The sequence below is a fragment of the Camelus dromedarius genome, chromosome 12 (assembly GCF_036321535.1).
Source record: "Camelus dromedarius isolate mCamDro1 chromosome 12, mCamDro1.pat, whole genome shotgun sequence".
Taxonomy (NCBI): Eukaryota; Metazoa; Chordata; class Mammalia; order Artiodactyla; family Camelidae; genus Camelus; species Camelus dromedarius.
The window spans coordinates 17,083,085-17,103,454 of record NC_087447.1 but is presented as its reverse complement, the minus strand read 5'-3'; the positions used below and the strand labels follow the sequence as shown (position 1 = coordinate 17,103,454).

The window sequence follows — 20,370 nt, the reverse complement described above, 5'->3', positions numbered from 1 at the left end:
CCAGGTTGAAGATGATGACGTGGAAATCTATGTTTCTAGGCACATAAAAGAAGAGTTGTACTAAGAGAAACCAGTGTTCCTGAAACCTTCAAAATAGTGAAGCATAATTTCTAGACTTTTTGTTGACTTGATTTTATAGTCTGATTTGTGCTAGGTAAGGTTTGAACACACACAAAAAAGAAGAGCAGAAGCTAGTAATGATTATTTATGTAGTATCTGCTCACTTCACAACACAGAAAGCCAGATTTTCATTTACTGTCCTTTCAGTGCAATAGCATGGGGTGGGGGGGTTGGGACAGGAGAGGAATTATCCTACACACAGAATGATGTGTGCCATTCTGATCTGTCCTTATGCCAGGCCCACATGCACTGGGAATAAATGAAGATGACAATATTGGTCTTCAGTTCCTCAAATGTGGTCCTGCCCTAAAGAGATGAATTCTGAGTTCTCATTTGATATTATTGCATCAAAATATAATAGAACTGAATTTTATATAGAGCGAACATCAAAGCCAATACCAATCAAATGGTACCGATTCCATGTGAAAGGGATTTATTGTGATAATAATACCTTACGAGAATGAAATGAGTTTAAGTAGTACTATAATTTCTGAAGTTTATTGACACCAAAAATTACCTGAGATTTTGGTGGTCCTGAATTCTACAACTTTATAGTTTACCAGTATCAAAGCAAATGAGCAAAGCTTTTCATTTAATATGTTGGAAACTAATTTAATCTTAAAAATTTGAAGGACTCACTACTTCGTGGCATTCTAATGTTTTTAGATTAGCATACTTATGTCAAACATGATGCAAAACATCTAAATATGGACAGAATTCAAATTCCCTTGTGGAAACATAATTCTTCTATTAAGGTTTATATGGAAACACCTATAAATGGAACACTGTGTTTAGCATGAGCACAAGCATTAGATAAAAAGTTTTAACATGATAAACATCATATTACAACTTTGTCCACTCCCCTTTACGTGTGCCACTGAAAAGCAAGCAAAGTGGGAACAAACAATAATCCTAAAAGGATATAAGGCCAGCTTGTCTTCCTTGTTCCAAAGTTTCTAGACAAACTGTTGTGTGCATTTATTGAAGGCCATCCATGTCCATTTACTCTTCTGGGTGCTGCTGAAACTACAATGAACAAGGCAGACAAAAATTCTTGCATCAATTGACCTTAAACTTGCACAGGGGCTGGGACCAGGGGTGGGAAGCAAAGAAGGGAGGCGGGTAATAAACAAACAGAATGATAACATAGTGTGAGTGCTCTATGCTGTGCAGAAAATGAAGCAAGGTAAGTAGGATGGGGAATCTGTATGTCAGGGTTATGGTGGGAGGCTTGGGATGTTAAATAAGGTACTCATGGCAGGCCTAGAGAGAGGCGGCAATGGAACAGTCTTGAGCAAGCCTTTCTGCCAAGGGAAGAGTATTTCAGGCAGAGCAAATGGAGGGGCAAAGAGCCCAAGGAGAGCATACCTGGTATGTTCCAAGAATAGCTCAGTGTACATACATATGGAAGTACATCCTAGGAGAACCATTTCTGGCAAATTCCAGAGACCTTGCTTTAAATGAGTTATAGACTTGCTAGTATTAAATCACCTTTACATTCTTGGTCTCATCTCATTATCTTCATTCACTGCTGAATTCAGTTTGCTGGTATTTTATTCGGAATTTCTGCATTTATATTTAAGAAATGGGCTTGCAATCTTTCTTTCTCATACTTGTCTGGTTTTCATATCAAGGTTATACCTTCAGAAGAGAGAAGCAAGATGGCGGAATAGGACGCTCATAGCTCACCCTCTCCCACAAATACACCAAAACTCACATCTACGGACCTACTCAGCCAACCAGAGCACCTGCCGAACTCTGACAGAACATTGCCCTCTTCGAAAGACAAAGACGCCAAAAATCTGGTAGGAGAAAAGGAAAAAAGAAAGAAGAAAAAGCAAAACAGTGTGGGACCGATCCCGCAGGGAGGGAGCAGCAAAAGAGGACTGACACTTGTTCACTAGGTCTCCCTGCATCCAACAGAGAGGCCAGCGGGATGGAGGGGGAGCCTCCGAGGCTTGGATCTGCCCCGAGCACCCCTTGACTGACAGAACTGAGTTAAACGGGCACAAAGGGTCCCCGTGACACCCAGCCTGAGACGCGAGCCGGCAGCTGGGGCCAGGACGGGCCACCCAAGCCGGGAGGAGGACGGGGGCGGCTGCACTGAGGTAGCCCCAGGGGACTGCAGGGTGCTGCGCGCCGTGGCTGGGAGGGGATACGGAGCAGAACAACCTCAGGTCCCCCATAAGCTGCAAAAAAAGCAAAGCAACACGGCTGCTGTGCCCTGGGGGGAGGGGTGCCATAGCCTTTGTTTCCTCAGACCTGCGCTGCCATTACTGGTGCTTCTCACGAGAAGAGATGTGGGGCACAGCCACAGCCGCCGTCTCCTCCTGTGCACAGCGCCCAGGCAGGGGCGGGGTCAGGGCCAAGCCCTGAATCTGCACCCGGGGGCTCCGCAACCTCCTGGGCAGGACTGAGATTTGTTTACAGCCTGAGGTAGATAGGATCTTTCTACCCTGGCATCTCAGAGAACTTGCGCCGCCAAGACAAACAAGGAGCTGAGATTTGGCACAGGGCAGAGGTGGGGCCATTCCACGGTCTTCCCCAAGCCCGCCTTTGGGGCGCCGACCCGAGGCAGAGCGGGCAGCTGCACAGAGCATCGGAGAGACCGGCGCCAGGAGAGGGCGGGCGGCCACCCCCTTTCCTGGCAGGAACTCAGCACCTGATCATGGTGCTGGTGGGGGGATGCGATCCACCCACCTGCCTCCCTCCAAGTGCAGCACCTGACTGTGGCATCAGGAGAGGGAGTGACCCACCCGCCCACAGGGTAAGAGCTCAGCTCCTGACCCAGTGTTAGGATGGGGCGCGATCTGCTAGCTGACAGCCACTGGGAGCAGCACAGACGAGGGCGCCAACAGAGGGCCTCTGGAAACAGCAAGCTGAGTTCACGAAACAGGGTGAAGACACAAAGACCTCTCCATAAAATCATTAAGAGCACACCGTCTCCAGGAGAACTAGATAACTGATACTCCTTAAGCCACAGTGCCAGAGAGATATGAGCAATATGAAGAAGCAGAGGAACCACTCCCAATTAAAAGATCAAGAGAAATCCCCTGAAAGCACGATCAAGGAAATAGACATTGATGTCCTACTAGATCAAGATATCAAAGAAGGAGTGATCAAAGTACTGAAAGAACTAAAAGAAATAGTGTTTAGAGATACAAAATATGTCAAAAATGAAATAGAAGCTAGAAAGAAGAACCAAGTAGAATTAGTAAACTCATTTGCTGAGATGAGAGCTGACCTAAAGGCTGTACAAAGCAGGCTAGATAATGCAGAGGAACGAATAAGTGACCTAGAAGACAGGACAACAGAAAGCACCCAATCAGAACAGCTGAGAGAAAAACAAATAAAATACAATAAACAATATAAGGGACCTATGGGATAATATAAAACATGCCAGTCTACACATAATAGGGGTTCCAGAAGGGGAAGAAAGAACAAAGGGGATTGAAAACGTATTTGAAGAAATCATGACTGAAAACTTCCCAAACTTAAAGAAGGAATCAGATATCCAAGTACAGGAGGCTCAGAGGGTCCCAAACAGGAAGAACCCAAACAGACCTACACCAAGACATATCATAATCAAGATGGTCAGAGTCAAGGATAAAGAAATGATCCTAAAGATAGCAAGAGAAAAGCAAAGAGTGAGTTACAAGGGAACCCCCATAGGCTCTCAGCTGATTTCTCTACACAAACACTACAGGCCAGAAGGGAGTGGCAAGATATATTCAAAGTCCTGAATGAAAAAAATATGCAGCCTAGGATACTCTATCCAGCAAGGCTGTCCTTTAGAATAGAAGGAGAGATAAAGAACTTCACAGACAAGCAAAAACTAAAAGAGTTTAGCAACACTAAGCCCATGCTAAAACAAATATTGACAGGTCTACTCAAAAAAGAAGCAGGATGCTACAAAAATGAGAAACTCATAACTGGAAAGGAGATAACTACTATGAATTTCAAATAGAATAAACACAAAATTGTAAAAGAAGACATCTAAATCATTAATAAGAGTGGGAGAGGGAAGCAAGGAAAGCCACTGTGGAAAACAGTATGGAGATTCCTCAAAAGACTAGGAATAGACTTACCATAGGACCCAGGAATCCCACTCCTGGGCATATATCCAGAAGGAACCCTACTTCAAAATGACACCTGCATCCCAATGTTCATAGCAGCACTATTTACAATAGCCAAGACATGGAAGCAGCCTAGATGTCCATCAACAGATGACTGAAAAAAGATGTGGTATACTTATACAATGGAATACTATTCAGCCACAAAAACTGACAACATGATGCCATTTGCAGCAACATGGATGTTACTGGAGAATGTCATTCTAAGTGAAGTAAGCCAGAAAGACAGAAAAATACCATATGAGATCGCTTATATGAGGAATCTAAAAAACAAACAAACACAACATAAATACAGAACAGAAACAGACTCATAGACATAGAATACAAACTTGTGGTTGCCAAGGGGGTGGGGGAGTGGGAAGGGACAGACTGGGATTTTAAAATGCAGAATAGATAAACAAGATTATACTGAATAGCACAGGGAAATATATACAAGGTCTTGTGGTAGCTCATAGCAAAAAAAAATGTGACAATACATACATGTTTATGTATGACTGAAAAATTGTGCTCTACACTAGAATTTGACACAACATTGTAAAATAACGATTACTCAATAAAAAAATGTAAAAAAAAAAAAAAAAGGTTATACCGTCACTAAATGAGCTGGAAAGTGCTGCCTATTTTACTGTGCCCAAGAAGAATCTGCAAAAGTTTGGGACAGACTTTTCCTTGAAAGTTCGTGAAACAGTCTAACCTTAGTATTTATTTGTGACAAGATTTTTAACTACTGATTATGTTGCTTTAAAGGTAATAAGACTATTCAGGGTTTCTATTTTTCCTTAAGTCAATTTTGAAAAATGTTTCCTAAGCTTTTACGCATTTCCCCCCAATTATAAATTATGCCAATTTATTAGCATAAAGTAGCTTGAGGAACTTTTGTTTATTAAACCTCTCCTGGATATGTACTTATATTTCCTTTTCCAGTACTTGTGTCTTTTTGCTTTCTGTTCTTTGACCATTTGCCAGAAATTTGTCTATTTTATTCATTTTTAAAGAACCAACTTTTGGCTTTGTTGATCCACTCTGCCCTTTTCTTTTTATGTTCTCCTTTCTGGAGGTTTATTCTGTTATTTTTCTTATTTCATAAATTTGACATTTAATTCATGTTCAATATTTTTTCTATTCTTACATAAACATCTAAGGCTGCAAGTTGAATTGTCTTTTACTGCATCCCACAATTTGTGTGTGTGTGTGCGTATATACACAAATGTATATATACACAAATGTATTCTTCAGTGCTAATATTAAAATTCACATTTTGGTTTCTATAACCTATGAATTGGTTAGAAATGTTTTTAAAAGCACAAATTTAAGTTTTTGTAAATGTATTTCATTTCAAAATAACATGTCACCATTAATTAGACAATTTTACGTTATGTGCATTCTGACTTGATGGACTAAACATCATCACTTAGGTGGTATTCCTAGCAAAAATGTATAAACTGAATGTAATCAGGAAGAAATATTTTTTAAAAAACTAAATTGAGGGGCATTCTGCAAAATAACTAGCATATATTTGTCAAAAGTTTCAGATTAAAGAAGACTGAAGAAACATGAAGAGTAAATGCAAAATGCATGGTCTTGGATCCTGGTTGAGGAAAAAAAATTTTTTTTGCTATGAAGGCCAATTTTTAGACAGTTCGTGAGATTTGAGTAAAGTCTAGATTAGATAATAGGATTTTATCAATGCTAATTTCCTGAGTTTGATCATTGTACGGTGGTTATTTAAGAAAAAGTCCTTGTTTTTAAGGCGATATACACTGGGGTATTTAGAGATAATGGGACACTATATATGCAAATTAATCTCAAAAGGTTTAGAAAAAATTATGTATATAGAAAATGATAAAGCAAATGTGTTAAAATGTTAACATTTGGAAAATCTAGGTGAAAGGTATATGGAAATTCTCTGTACTGTTTTACAAATTTCCTATAAATCTGAAGTTATTTCAAAATAAAGAGTTAAACCTTTTGTTGTTCATTTCTGGAGGATACAGGGCCCAGCCAGCACGTTGATTTAGACTAGTATCCGATTTTGGACTGCTGGCCTCCCAAACTGTGAGAGAAAAGTCTTATTTTAAGCCATTGAATTTATGCTAATGTTACAACAGCCATAGAAAACTAATACAAATATGAACTTTTTACTATGACCTATTCTTAGAAATGTTTTGAGACTAATGTTATGTTTAGGTATGGTCAATTGTTTAAATGGGCTTTATGTGCTTAAGGTTTATTTTCTAATTGTTATTTTTCAATGTATGTCCATTAAGTCGTTTGTTAATTGTGTCCAAATCTTCCATCTCTTTACTTTTTTCTACCTGACCTATCAATAATCGAGAGAAGTGTTTAGAATTCTCTAACTGTAATGATGGATTTGTCAAATTTCCCTATTTTATTAATTTTTGCTTTATACATTTTGAGGCTATCTTTTTAGGTGAATAGTTTAGAATTATGTCTTCCTGGTGAGCTGAACTTTCTTCTGTCACGTCCTGACGTCCTTATTGCTAATAGTTTTTGCCTTAAAGTCTGTTTTCTGTGGTATCAAATTAGCTAACTCTTTTATTTTGGTTAGTATTTAGTAGTATTTTTTTCAATACTTTTCCTTTCTACATATTTATGTCTTGTAAGTCAAATAAATCTGGATTGGTGCGGTTGTTTTTTAATTTATAGTTTCTGCTTTTCATAGGCAAGTTTATTCCATTTACATTTATTATGATTCCTAAAACATGGAGACTTCTTTCTATCATGCAGTTTTGTGCTATTTGTTTCTCTCTTTTATGCTTTTTCCCCCCTCCTCTTTTTTTTTAATTGAAGTATAGTCAGTTTACAATGTTGTGTCAATTTCTGGTGTACAGCATGTTTCAGTCATACACAAAGACACATATATTCACTCCTTTTATTATGGGTTACTACAAGATATTGATATAGTTCCCTGTGCTATACAGTATAAACTTATTATCTATTTTATATACAGTAGTTAGTGTCTGCAAATCTCAAACTCCCAATTTATCTCTGCCCATCCCCTTCCCTCCCTGGTAGCCATAAGTTTGTTTTCTATGTCTGAGTCTTGTTTCTGTTTTATAAATAAGTTCATTTGTCTTTTTTTAAAATTTCACATATGAGTGATATCATATGGTATTTTTCTTGCTCTTTCTGGCTTACTTCACATAGAATGACGATCTCCAGGTCCATCCATGTTGCAGCAAATGGCAGTGTTTTATTCTTTTTTATGGCTTAGTAGTATTCCATTGTTTGTGTATACATATATGTATTTGTATGTGTGTGTATATATATACACATATACATACACATACATACATACATACATAGACATAGCACAACCTCTTTAACCAGTCATCTGTCACTGGACATTTAGGTTGTTCCCATGTCTTGGCTACTATAAATAGTGCTGCTATGAACATTGGGGTACACCTATCTTTTCAAATTAGAGTTCCCTCCAGATCTATGCCCAGGAATGGGATTGCTCGGTCATACGGTAAGTCTATTTTTAGTTTTTTGAGGAATCTCCATAACTGTTTTCCATAATGGCTGCACCAAGGAGGGGGAGGGTAGCTCAGTAGTAGAGCACATGCTTAGCATGCATGAGGTTATGGGCTCAATCCCCAGTACCTCCATTAAAATAAGTAAATAAATAAAAACCTAATTACCTCCCCCTCAAAATTATAAAATAATGAAAAAAAATTTTTTAATTAAGTGCATAATGGTTGCACCAAACTACATTCCCACCAACAGTGTAGGAGGGTTCCCTTTTCTCCACACCCTGTCCAGCATTTATCATTTGTGGACTTTTTAATGATGGCCATTCTGACTGTCGTGAGGTGATGATACCTGATTGTAGTTTTGATTTGTTTCTCTAATAATTAGCGATATTGAGCATTTCTTCATGTGCCTATTGGCCATTTGTATGTCTTCAATGGAGAAATGTTTGTTTAGGTCTTCTGCCCATTTTTGGATTGGCTTATTTCTTTTTTTGTTGTTAAGTTGTATGAGCTGTTTGTATATTCTGGAGATTAAGCCCTTGTCAGTTGCATCGTTTGTAAATATTTTTTCCCATTCCTTAGGTTGTCTTTTTGTGTTGTTTGCGTTTCCTTTGCTGTGCAAAAGAACATTATTATTCTGATCAACCCTTTCCTAACTTACATGTTTTTGTAAACCAGTATTTTAACTTCTGTGTTTTTAACTCCATAAATCAGATGTTTTCATTATTTTATACAAACATGTTGTCATAAAATAAATTACCACATTTATCATTTTGCACATCTCTCATGCATCTCAGACTTCCCTTATGGTGCATGTCATAGTTTAATTGGCACTATCTTTTCCCCTTTGTTGGTGCTATATTTAAAGTAATGGTGTGATTTAGAATTGATGGCATTTTAATGAAATACCTGATCTTCTGGATTCTGTTGTTAGTGTTCAGAAAGAAGTCAGTGTCAGTATGGCATTCTTTCATAAGTGATATATCTCTGGGCAATTTTAAGACACCCTTTGATTTAGTGTTCTTCAGTATTATGACAATATATCTAAGTGTGGAATTTTAAAATTTATCCTTCTTGGTTTGTATTATTCTTCCTGTATCTAAGAAATCATGTCTTTTGTCATTTCTGAAAAATCCTCAGTCTCCATCTGAGTCTCTTGTTATGTGTCATAGCTTTATTCTGTCTCTTAACCTCTCTCCCATTTTCCATCCTTGTCTCCCTGAGCTGCATGCTGCATAGTTTCTTCACATCTACATTCCAGGTCTCTTAATTCTTTCTTCATACATTTTATCTGCTGTGAAAACTATTCACTGCTATTTTAATTTCAGTTACAGTTTTCACTTTTCAAAGTTCTTTTTAGCTGTCTAAATCTGCCTGGTCATTCATAGTTTCTTAGTGCTTATTCATTTTTAAAATTCAGTTTTAAAACTTAACAATAAAGTATTTCATGCATTGGTATTTTACATTCCATATCTGGTGATTTTTCTATCTGAAATTCTTAGGAGTCTAAATCTATTGTTTATATTTCTGCTCTTACTTGGTGGTTTATTGTCTTCTGTGTTTGATATTTTTATTTTGAAGTCCTATTTGGTTGATTTTTAATTTGGAGAAGGATGCTGGGGGCTAAATTGAGATGTTCTGCAGAGAGAACCGTTTTGTTTCTGCCAGCAGCCTGGGCTCTCTACCAACATGACACCAGTCTCACCCACTTTGAAGTATCTGACGATGCAGGAATCTCAGACCTAATTCTCTCACCTTGTAGTGATTCGCCATTCCTAAGGCTGATTTGGACATTTCCATGACTGATTTCTTATTTTCTTACTGCTCCTTGTTTCTAGCTCTGATTTCCATTTCTTATACTTTTTTCCCTTTTGGTTTGTTTTGTTTTCTGACTTTGGAGATACCACATTTATTTCCTGTGAGCCCAGCCTTGCATTAAAATGTAGAGTGGTTACAAATTCATTTTACAAGAGTTTGCATGATTTTTGTGTGTGTGTGTGTGTGTGCGCGCGCGTGTGTGCATTTCTTCCAAGTGGGGATTCAGTATGATGTAAGCTAATAGATATACGACAGAACACAGGAAAAATTCATTTTCTGCAGATAACCAAGGAGCCCTACAGACAACTTCTACCTAACATTCATAGGGACTTTGTGGCCACTCTGTATGTTTGTTCTAACTTAGCCAAAATCCAGTTGTATTAGTTAGCCAAACTGCCAGGAGACTTCATTGAGTTTTCCATTTTTCTTCCCCTCTCTGTGCTTCAGTTTGGACATTTTCTATTGACTGTCACCTTTTAAAATTAATAGACAATCTTTTAGGGCAGTTTTATGTTTACAGAAAAAATTTGGAGAAAGTACAGAGAATTCCCATATTCCATGCCTTTGTCTCACCTGCCTGGTCTTCTCTATTATTAACATCCTGCATTAGTGTGGTTCATTTGTTACAACTGATGAACCACTATTGTCACATTACTATTAACTAAAGTTCACAGTTTACATTAGGGTTCACGCTTTCTTTGGGCACTTCAACAAATGCATGTCACGTAACCATCATTACAGTATCATACAGAATAGTTTCACTGCCCTAAAAATCCCCTGTGGGCCACCTGTTCAACCCCTACTTCCCTACTTCCAAACCCCTGGAAGGATTTACTGTACAGCACAGGGAACTATATTCAATATCTTACAAAAAATCTATAATGGAAAAGAATCTGAAAAAGAATACATATATGTATATAAGTATTACATATGTATATAAAATATATATAACTGAATCACTTAGCTGTACACCTGAAACTAATGCAACATTGTAAATCAACTATACTTCAATTTTAAAAATTGAAATAAAAATTAAAGAATAAAGTAAAAACAAGAACTGGGTATTGAGCCGAGCTAGGGCTAGGCTGCCACTGTAATTAAATTCAGTTTCCCTGCAGTTTCAGAAGTCAGCATAATGAAACCTGTCATTTGTTTCTTGGGGGCTCTTCTTTCTCAGAACTTTGCTTTTAAGCACAGTGAGACGCTGAAAGGTTCCACCTTGTTTTTCCAGCCCAGCCATGTATCCTCCCTTTGCTGCTCTAGTACTTGGCACATGCCTAGTAGGGCAAACTGGTCGTGCATTTGGGGACTCTTCTAGGTTCCAATACATCATGCCACCCCAATGACTGTCAAAAGATCTGTTGGAATATCTTTCTCCTAGTAGAGATGCCACTGTCTTTTGCAAGCCCAATCCTCAGTTGTCATGCTTGTAAAATGTCCTCAGGGAAGAACATAGCCAGCTTACCTAGCAAGGGTTCTTTAGAATTTTAGTTAAGCTAGTCCTTGCATCCACAAATCTCCAGTGTCTTCAAAGAAAAAGAAATTATAATTTACTTTTTTTTTATGTTATAATGGAATGACGGCTTGCTACTACCATGTCCCATGTAGTAGAGGCTTCATTGAGTTTTTAATTTTGTTACATTTGATCACTTTTTAAAAAGTAATAGCTTTGGATGTTTTGTGGTTTTAAACTATACTTATGTTTTTAATTCTTTTATTTAAACATATTAAATATCATTGTCATGTATCTAATAGTTTAAGTAATTTTTGTAGCTATTTCTATTGTTTCTGCTGACTTTTACTAATATGCTTAATTTCCCTGTATTTTTCAGGACTTCTGTGTTTGTGTTTATGTTAATGATAATTATACGGGGATTATTCAGAGCCTTACTGAGTGTAAATTTTCCTGGCAGGATTTATGTGTGTTTGCATCAGATTTGGGGCACTACCAATTTTCATCTGCCTTAAATTAAATTTCTCAGCTTGTGCAGTTGTTAGGTTTTTGTTGTTTTGGGGTTTGGGGGAAGGGACAGGGGAATTGTATAAATGGTGTTAATTCAGCCTTTAATCTTATGTAATGTTAGGCTAGTGGCCATGAATTCTCAGGAGGTTTTTCCCACCTTGAATTAACACCAAGACAAAAAAAGTTTTCTTGCTGTTTGCCTCTGTGAGTTTTCTTTTCTGCACTGCACCCCCACCCTCCTAGTTCATCCTTCCTTGGAGTATGAAGTCCTTCCTGGGTCCCAGCTTTATGCAGAAGGCCTCTGCTATAACTCTCCTTCATGAGCTTTGTCTCCATCCTGTCTCAAGCCATCTACCCCGCACCCCCAAGGAACAGCTAAGCAGCTGGCCACCCAGAAGTATACATCCGAGCTTACTCATCTCTCTGGACTCATGTTCCAACACTATTCCTGGTCTCAGAGCAAATCTCTTTTTTCACATTTATTTTCTTTATTGAAAGAGGAAATCTCTTTTGCACAGGCTAATTCATTTATTGAAAAGCATTTTATCTTTTATTTGTGGATGTTTTATAGCAGGCACCCCTCAGGATCTCCAACCTAATTTCTAAAAATGAAAGCTTTATATGCTTTCACTGCATGGAGTCAGATTCTCCTACATAATGCACTGCTGACTAGTTCGTTTCTGCAAAGTCACTGTTCCGCCCCTGCAAGGACAATGGTGCAAGACTTGGAAGAATACGTTCAGACTCATACTTTATAAATGTGGTTTCTGCCCAGCAGGTCATACCAGAAAGATGAAAGATATAAGGTCACTTTTTAATAGGCCCAGTTTATCCAGAGTGTTATTCCATAGGAATAATCTGGGCTCACTATGTTTTTTATTCACGCACCTACCCTGGGAAAGGTGTTGGCTGTATTTGATAACTAGACAAACCAATTGTGACTGCCAAGCACTACACAACCTATGGAAAGTGTGAGTGAAACCTCAGATGAACACTCTGTTTAACAGCTATGTTGTCTTTGGTTCTTCCAGGGCAGAGACAACCTAAGCACATCAGTGTAGTTTCTGTGCTTCTCTACATAATGAATTTGCTTCTAGAAAGTGGATAACTTGTTCCTAAGGCATTAGGGGAATTAGCCCACTAATCGTTAACTTAATACTTTTAGGTACTTTTTATTTATTCAGTTATATGCTTTTACTGAATATTTTCTGACCAACATTCTAATCATTTGAAAGAAAACAATTCCTGCCTTAGGCACACACCTAAAAACAAATGGACCAACACTCTGGTTTCTCTCTGGATCACATTAAGTCTTTCACCTTCTTAAAACAAATGGACTTGACAACAGTTTCAAAGTCTTCTATGACATGGAAAGTAAGGGAGGAAAGGAGAGTGTTAAATGTTAATCATATATTTCATGCTATATATAAATTAACATTTAATGTTTATTGTGCTTCTCAAGGCTGCATGATCTGATTCCTTTCTACCTCATCTCAAAAAAAATTCTTTCCCTCATTATCTATTCCTACAGGAAATTTCGTTTCTCCAGTACTCCCCATCACTTAGTGTGGTAGAATGATTGCAAAAATGGCTCCAATACTCCACTCCTCCCACTATCCATACCCTTTGCAGTGTGACTGCGACAACTCCAATCAAGAGGTGAAGTCTAAGAATGTGACAATGAATATATGTATGTTCATATATGACTGAAAAATTGTGCTCTACACTGGAAATTGACACAACATTGTAAACTGACTATAATGCAATAAAATAAAAATTAAAAAAAAAAAAAAAGAGGTGAAGTCTATCTCCCCACTCCCTGAACCTGGGCTAGCTTGCTTTGGCCAATAAATGAAGAAATGGTTCTCTGCCACTTCCAAGCTTAGGCCTCAAGAGGTCTTGTGTGTGTCTGCACACACCTCCCGAAACCACTATTAGAACATACCTGGTGAGCTTGTTCAAGGATGAGAGACCACATGGAGCCAAGGCTAGTCTAGACCAGCCAACCACCAGCTGCTGATCCCCCAGGTGAATCAGATCCAGTTCAGAACTCCCAACCAACCTAGGACTCAGCATACAATAAGGACATTACTCCACTAGGTTAGGCCCCCCCCATGATAGAGTCTCATATCAAATATGACAACTGCAATATTTGCTTTTTGAATGTCTACCTCCCCTGCTAGACTATAACCTCCTCGAGGGCAGGAACCAGAGCTGTCTTGATCACTACTTTGTCCCTAGCATCTAGCACAGTGCTGGCTACAGTCAGTGCTCCTTATTAGTTGATTAAACGAGTGTATCACTCAATGTATGAGTGAATCTTCATATGATCCAAGAGATGAGGAAAACTAAGGTTAGGAGGGCTTAAGAAACTTCTCTGAAGTTACCCACTAAGAAAGCAGTGAGGCTGAGATAGTTCATTCACTTGAAATAAGGCAGTTCACACAGCTCTGAGGACTAGGTAATTCTAAAGAGGAATCTGCTAAGCCATCTAGATAAAGCCAGCAAGAACTATTTATAATCCAGGGTCTGTTGGATTATATTGCTACCAGCTCTTCACTTTTGAAGTCATTGAAAGAAACCAGCTATGAGGTCCCGGCAAATGGCTCGATGTATCATTCCCAGAATAGTCCTGTCTCTCCTAATTTGGCTTTCATTCTGCCATGCCTTTGCAGAGAAGCGGCATGGTGGCATCATGTAGCATGGTGTTTCGGTTTTCTCCTTTATAAATGGGACTAATGTTTATATTACCTATGTCATAAGGTTGCTCTGGAAATTACATCAGTGTACACTTGTAAGTAATCGGAGCACCACTTGGCATCCAAGAACCTGTCAAGAAATGCTAACTAATAATATTATTTGCTATTATTTAGAAGCAAGGACACGGAAATGCAGCCTAATCTTTTTAGGGGTAACGTAACTATCAGAATATCTTTAAGCCATCCGAATGCTTTAAAACCTTGACATAACTCCCTGTTTGCCATAAAGATCTTTGCTGATGACCACAACCTCTAGCTCTCCTGTCCCAGATTTCTGTCTGCTTTCTACAATTTCATATCTGATTTTACTGGTTTTGTTTTATTTTGGTTTGGTTTGGGTTGGTTTTGGTCAGTGGCGGTACTGGGGATTGAACCTAGAAACTTGTGCATGCTAAACACGAATTCTACCACTGAGCCATACCCCACGCCCAGATTAAAATGTTCTTTAATTGTACCTCCTATCATTTACACTGTGGTTTACTGGAAGATTTTCTCTCTGGCAGCATCTGCAATCATGCTGGGGACTGAACAGGAGGAGTGCCTGTCTGGAGTCTGGGGAAGCATCCTCTCTTCCTCAACATTGTTTAAAGTTGGCAGAGACTTGAAAACCTCCTCCCTCAAGCTGAGAAGCCCAAGCCTTTGGCAGTTGAGACACGAGCTGGGAATTTCTCTGTGACACCTTCACGGAGAACTGTTAGCATGATGGCCGTTATTTGCCTTGGATTGGCTTTTCTCAGGAGGGGCTCCACAAGCAGCATGTGACTGAATGTTTGGCAAGAATCTGGTGTGAACATTGGCAACTGAAAACAGGCTACAGCATGCACCTCACCCAGAATCATTTCTAAAAGCTACCAGCGCTTAAAGTAACTATCAGTTTTGCCATCCAGGGGATGAGATTAACTGTTGAGTGGAAAAGTAATCACCTGAAGAAAGCAGGCAGTTGGAAAAAGTAACCCTTTAACTCTTGAAGCTTCTTGCAAAATGTAACCCTTTAGCTCTTGAAGCTTCTTGCAAAATGAAACAAGGCACTATTGAAAATGCAAATTGCTGGGCCCTGCTCCAGATCTACTAACTCAGAATCTTTTTTTTTTTTTTTTTTTTTTTTGGATGCAGGTACTGGGGATTGAATCCAGGACCTCGTGCATGGTAAGCTTGCACTCTACCACTGAGCTATTTCCTCTCCTCCCCCAACTCAGAATCTTGACGGGGTTGTCCGGAATCTTCATATTTATAAGAATCCCCTACTGACTCCAATGCTGATGGTCTTCCAACCACATGCTGAGAAATGCTGGTTTCAGAGTAAAGGCAAGAGAATGGACACAGCAAAGCCTATTGGACTTCAGGAGGGTCGTCTCAGGTGAAGCAAAACAAGAAGGTAGTACAGGCATGAAGGGCCAGAGATAATAAGGCTCCTAATCAGAGGCAAACCAATTACTTGCAGTTTAAGGCCCACCCTGGAGCCAGCCACTTGCTAGCCATTGCTCTCATCCCTAATCTTAATCACACTGTATAGACTCAGGACTCAGACAGGAGACAGAAACCACATAGTAATTTCAACCAAGAAAAATAATTATTAACCATAACAGGGTATTACCTACAAAGGGGAAAGGAAAACTAATATGCAGAAATAGCAGATATAGGGAGAAGCCACTACCTGCCTCTATGTCAAGGCAGAACATGAAGGAAGGCACAAATCTGGAAGCACACTTGCCCATCAGGAAGTACAGACCTATGCTGTACATTTCAAGGTGTCTGCTCCAGGTGAGGGTTTCATATGGTTTTCAAGCAAAGGATGACTAGTCTCCTCAGACACAGGAGGACAAGCTACTTCCACTGCCAAGGGAGACTCAGGGTGACTTGGGTGTTCAAGATGGTCAGTTTCATCTGGGTCCAAGCAGATGTTCCCTATTTCAAGTTTTGGGATCCCATGCCTTCCCAAATGATGTCTTAACCTCACAAGAGAAATTTAACAAGGCTGTAAATTCAACTAATTCAGCCCACAGACAGGTTCCAACCACAGCTGACCACTGTGCACTGCAGAGCCAACTGAGAGGAGCACACTGGAGTCAGGGAAAAGAGCTTCTTCTTCCTCTAATGTCCCTCCAGCATCCTCTCCTGATGAAGCTTAATGCCGGGCCAGATGGCAAGAGAGAAATGTTCCAGTATTGCAAGAAGGGCAGTGAAGAATAGGGTTGGAACTGAGAATCAATGAGTTGTGACTGGCAATGCACCCCACTTTTATTCTCTCTCCCGTGGTCTCTGCTACTGGCCTCTAATAAAAACACAAATACTGCAAATAGAAATGAAGAAATCCAGGATGCCAAGACCCGTCGAGAACATCTTAAATTTAAAAAAAAAAATCTTTCTAAAACTATACACTCACATGTATCTAGGGTGACCAACAATCTGTTTTCCCAGGACCGTTCCAGCTTTAGCACTTAAAGTCCTGCATCCTGAGAAATCCCTCAGCCCCAGACAAACTAGAACAACCTGTCACCCTACATGTATCCCAAAGGTTTTCAAACACTCTGTGCATCAGAATCACCCTGGGTACTTGATAAAAACATAGGTGATTCTGTTAAGTGTGTTAAAGGTGATACCATTATTTTGGGTGCAAGCAGACCATGGGTTAATTTCTAAGACATGTTCTACTTGGAGAACAATCCAGGACCTCTTTGTTTCTGTTCCAAAACCATAATCATTCAAAGGAAAGAAATGACATCCTTTGCAAGATACAGACAAGGTTCCAGAGCCAGAAGCAGACACTTACAAATTGTTAGTTGATGAAGGGGGGAAGATAAAAATGATAGTCCAGCCTAACCACTTTTCTCTACTTCAGTTCAAGGATAAATCATTTCCCTTCAATGTCACAAAGCATACCAAAGAATAATGGATGCTGTGAAATTAGATTTGATAGTAGCAACAATATAGGGAAGTTGATGGAGGTACACTGAGCTTTCCGCAGGTAAGCACTACATAATACAAGGTTTATTTTAAAGACTTCTACAGTGGCTACCCTTTGATAGAGCTATGACAGTAACTTGTACAAAATAGTTAATTTAGTGCTACTTTTGCTATTTTCACACTGTAAAGTACTTGGTTCAACATGGCCACTTTAAAGATACTTCTCAAGAACTCAGAAGGGGTTAAGGGAAGCTACCCAACATTTACTGAGTTTGTATTGCGTTCCAGGTATCATGCTAATTCTTTAAAAATACATTATCTCATTTAATCCTCCCAACAAAAGCTATGACCATTTTATAAAGAAGCAGGGCACTCGACCTAGACTATGCACCTAGTAAACGATGGCGTATAAACTGAAACTTTGGCATCTTTTCTCAAGTAAAATGTTAGTACTGTATAGCCATGACGAATAAGGCGCCATGCCCTGTTCTAAGTGCTACAATCGAGGTATGCACAGGCCGCAATGCTGCATCTTAGCCTCTCAACGGCCTTCAGGATACAAGTAAAATCTTTCTGCTCAGCACATCAGGACCAGGTTCCCCAATGCCTTCGCCCTTCCGCCAGCCCCACTGGAACTCAGTCGCTCTTTCCGCACAGACCAAAGACGCGGGCGCTTGCTCGTCTCCAGTAGCGGCTGTGGGGGAATGACGTCCCCCGCCAGAGGGGGGCGAGGAGGGACCTCGGCCTAGGAAACACGTCGTCATCCCCACCTTCAATATATCCCGGCCCTCGGGGGCTCCACCGCACCCTCAAACCTTGCGCTCCCCTCCGATCCCGGCCCTCCCATCGGCACCTTCAGCGACTCGGCACTCCGGGCGCAGGGGACGCTGACCTGCCCGGATCCCAGGTGGTGGCGCCGGAAGCGGCCGCGGCGGCGCGTGACGTCAGAGGAAGTGCCCGACGACGCGGCCTGTGGTTGGGAGTTGCTGGAGTTGGTACCCGGCTCTCAAGGTTCCCTGGAGCGAGGGCGGCAGCGGAGCAGGCCGGGGACGTCTGGATTTGCTTCAGAACGGGCGGCTTTGAACCTGCACCCCCGGCTCCGTGGGCAGGTGCGGCCGGCCGGCTTGTGGCTGAGTGGCCTGGGGCTGCGAGTGTGAGGACCGCCCCTGAGGTCCCTTCCTGGACGACCTCCGGGACCTCGTCTAGGACCTCCCGGAAAGGAAGGGTCTAAAGGGTCTAAAATAGGGAGAGTTGCTAACCCTTATTGAGAGGAACAGGCTTTTTCACCTGCGAGGATCCGCACTTCGACCGTGAGAGAGGTATTGGTTCCTCTGTCTGCAGAGGAAAATACAGGCTCAGAGAGGTGAAGTCATTTGCCACAGGCCATGTCTCTGCGAAGTGTCACATCTGGATTCAAAGCTGCCGCCAGAGCCGTTGCTCTGCACTGCAGCAGTATTCTCGTGTTTTATTTGGGTAAAGAATCCCGGTTGGAAGGTGGGATTACTTAGTTTCTGGCACTCCGGGAATTCAGTAGGCCCAGAATGGGGTTCTGCTATCTGTATTTTCAACAGCCCTACCATGCATGTAATCCATCGCTCCCCTGTGAATACAACAAGAGTGATAGCTAATTGTCGTGCTAAGCTTTTAAGGCCTCAATTGAGAGAAAATGCCGAACGAGGGCTTCTACAGATCTTGTGGGGCTGGAGAGGTTGTATTTGAGTCTGCCACTAACTTTTGGGTCAGATGGCAGCCTCTGTCCTCTTCCCACCTATTAAATGAGAAGACTTACATACTTAACACTTGGGGGAATTTGTTAAACAGATTCCCGGGTTCAGCTTAGTTCTTTGGAATGAGAAGTTCTGGGACTAGGGCTGAGAATCTGTAGGCTAAACAACCCATAAAGCGAGCCTGTTATCTTTGAGAACTTCACATGTGAAGCTGTTCTAAACCCATGAAGAAATGGATTTTAGGTTCGCAACAGATGCCCAGTATCTCCCCTGCCCGCCACCCCCGGCTTTTTGGGAGCTGTATAATTTTGCTTCTGTATTTGCTGTGGGCTAAACTTTTATTGGCAGAAATGTCAAATTAGTATTACTGGCCATTATGAGGTGGATTTTTTCATCCGCTGCAAACTGGAACTTAATAAAATTTGAATGGTAATCTACCTACTATTGATTTCCTGAGTGACACTAGGTGAGCCACTTAACCTTGTAGTCCTATATTTACCTGCTTATCAACATCTCCTACAGTGCCTGTTACAAAGACAAAACACCTGTATCCAACCTACATCAGATCTTCTGAGTCAGGCCAGGGGTGTTTTTAACAAGCTTCCATGGAAGTTTGTTGCAGCCAGTGATAATGGAATATGGAAATACACTGGGAAACTGAGTCCTAGCCTATTTCTGAATGTTGACGTAGGTGGAGTATTACAGTTTTCCTGTGTTCTGCTCTTGGGGGACTATTAAAGAGTAATGTGGTTTATGACAGACCTTGCTTTTAGCATTTCTTAATGCTTATTTTCTTGTGAATGAAGTGAAACTACTGTGATAAGATAAACACTGCAAAAGGTACATATTGAAAGCAACATCCCCAGTGACTTAATAGGCTCCTTGAGTGAGATGTTGTGATGACAGAAGTTGATTTTATATAGAAGCTTTGATTGCTTTTGAGTCATCCTGTCTGTCTGAAAGGATTATAATTACCCCTTGGTGGTCCAAGCTCACACAACCTCAACTAAAAGCATCTTTTTTTTTTTTTTTACACAGGTACCATCGTGTGGTTTGAATCAGAAATGAAATCTTCTGAAAGCTAAAAGCAGAAACTTTTTTGGTCAACATGGAGGACAAAAGACAGCGAGCCCGAGTGCAGGGAGCCTGGGCTGGCCGTGCTAAGAGCCAGGCCATTGCTCAGCCAGGCAAGAACCTGTGGGATCTCGTGTGCGTGCATGTGTGTGTGCGTGTGGACCTGGACAGGTATCATCCTCCTTTTGTATATCTCTTTGCCCTTTATAGTGGACACCCATTTCAGTGGATGGTAAGGAATTATTTAAAATGTAGCTGGTTATTTTTTTTTCTGATTGTGTTGAGAGTGAGCTAAGGGTTGATCTTTAGTGTTCCTTGTATTTAGTCACTATTCTCTAACCTTTCAGTGTGTGAGTTGAGGTCTTTGATTGACTT

General features: G+C 40.4%; 1 protein-coding gene and 1 long non-coding RNA gene across 2 annotated transcripts in view; one reads left to right on the top strand and one right to left on the bottom strand.

Annotated features, from left to right (window-relative positions):
• Nucleotides 1–18,108, bottom strand: part of LOC116155319 (uncharacterized) — a 33,679-nt gene extending 15,571 nt beyond the window's left edge. Inside the window, exon 1 of the long non-coding RNA XR_004139197.2 lies at nt 18,048–18,108. This is a non-coding gene — a long non-coding RNA (uncharacterized LOC116155319). The remainder of the gene's footprint in view (nt 1–18,047) is intronic.
• A 54-nt stretch (nt 18,109–18,162) lies between these two features.
• ALKBH3 (alkB homolog 3, alpha-ketoglutarate dependent dioxygenase) overlaps nt 18,163–20,370 on the top strand; it is a 38,632-nt gene continuing 36,424 nt past the window's right edge. Inside the window, exons 1-2 of the mRNA XM_011000606.3 lie at nt 18,163–18,303; nt 19,960–20,108. Of these exons, the coding sequence (XP_010998908.1) occupies nt 20,030–20,108 (79 nt within the window). The 5' untranslated portion in view covers nt 18,163–18,303; nt 19,960–20,029. The remainder of the gene's footprint in view (nt 18,304–19,959; nt 20,109–20,370) is intronic.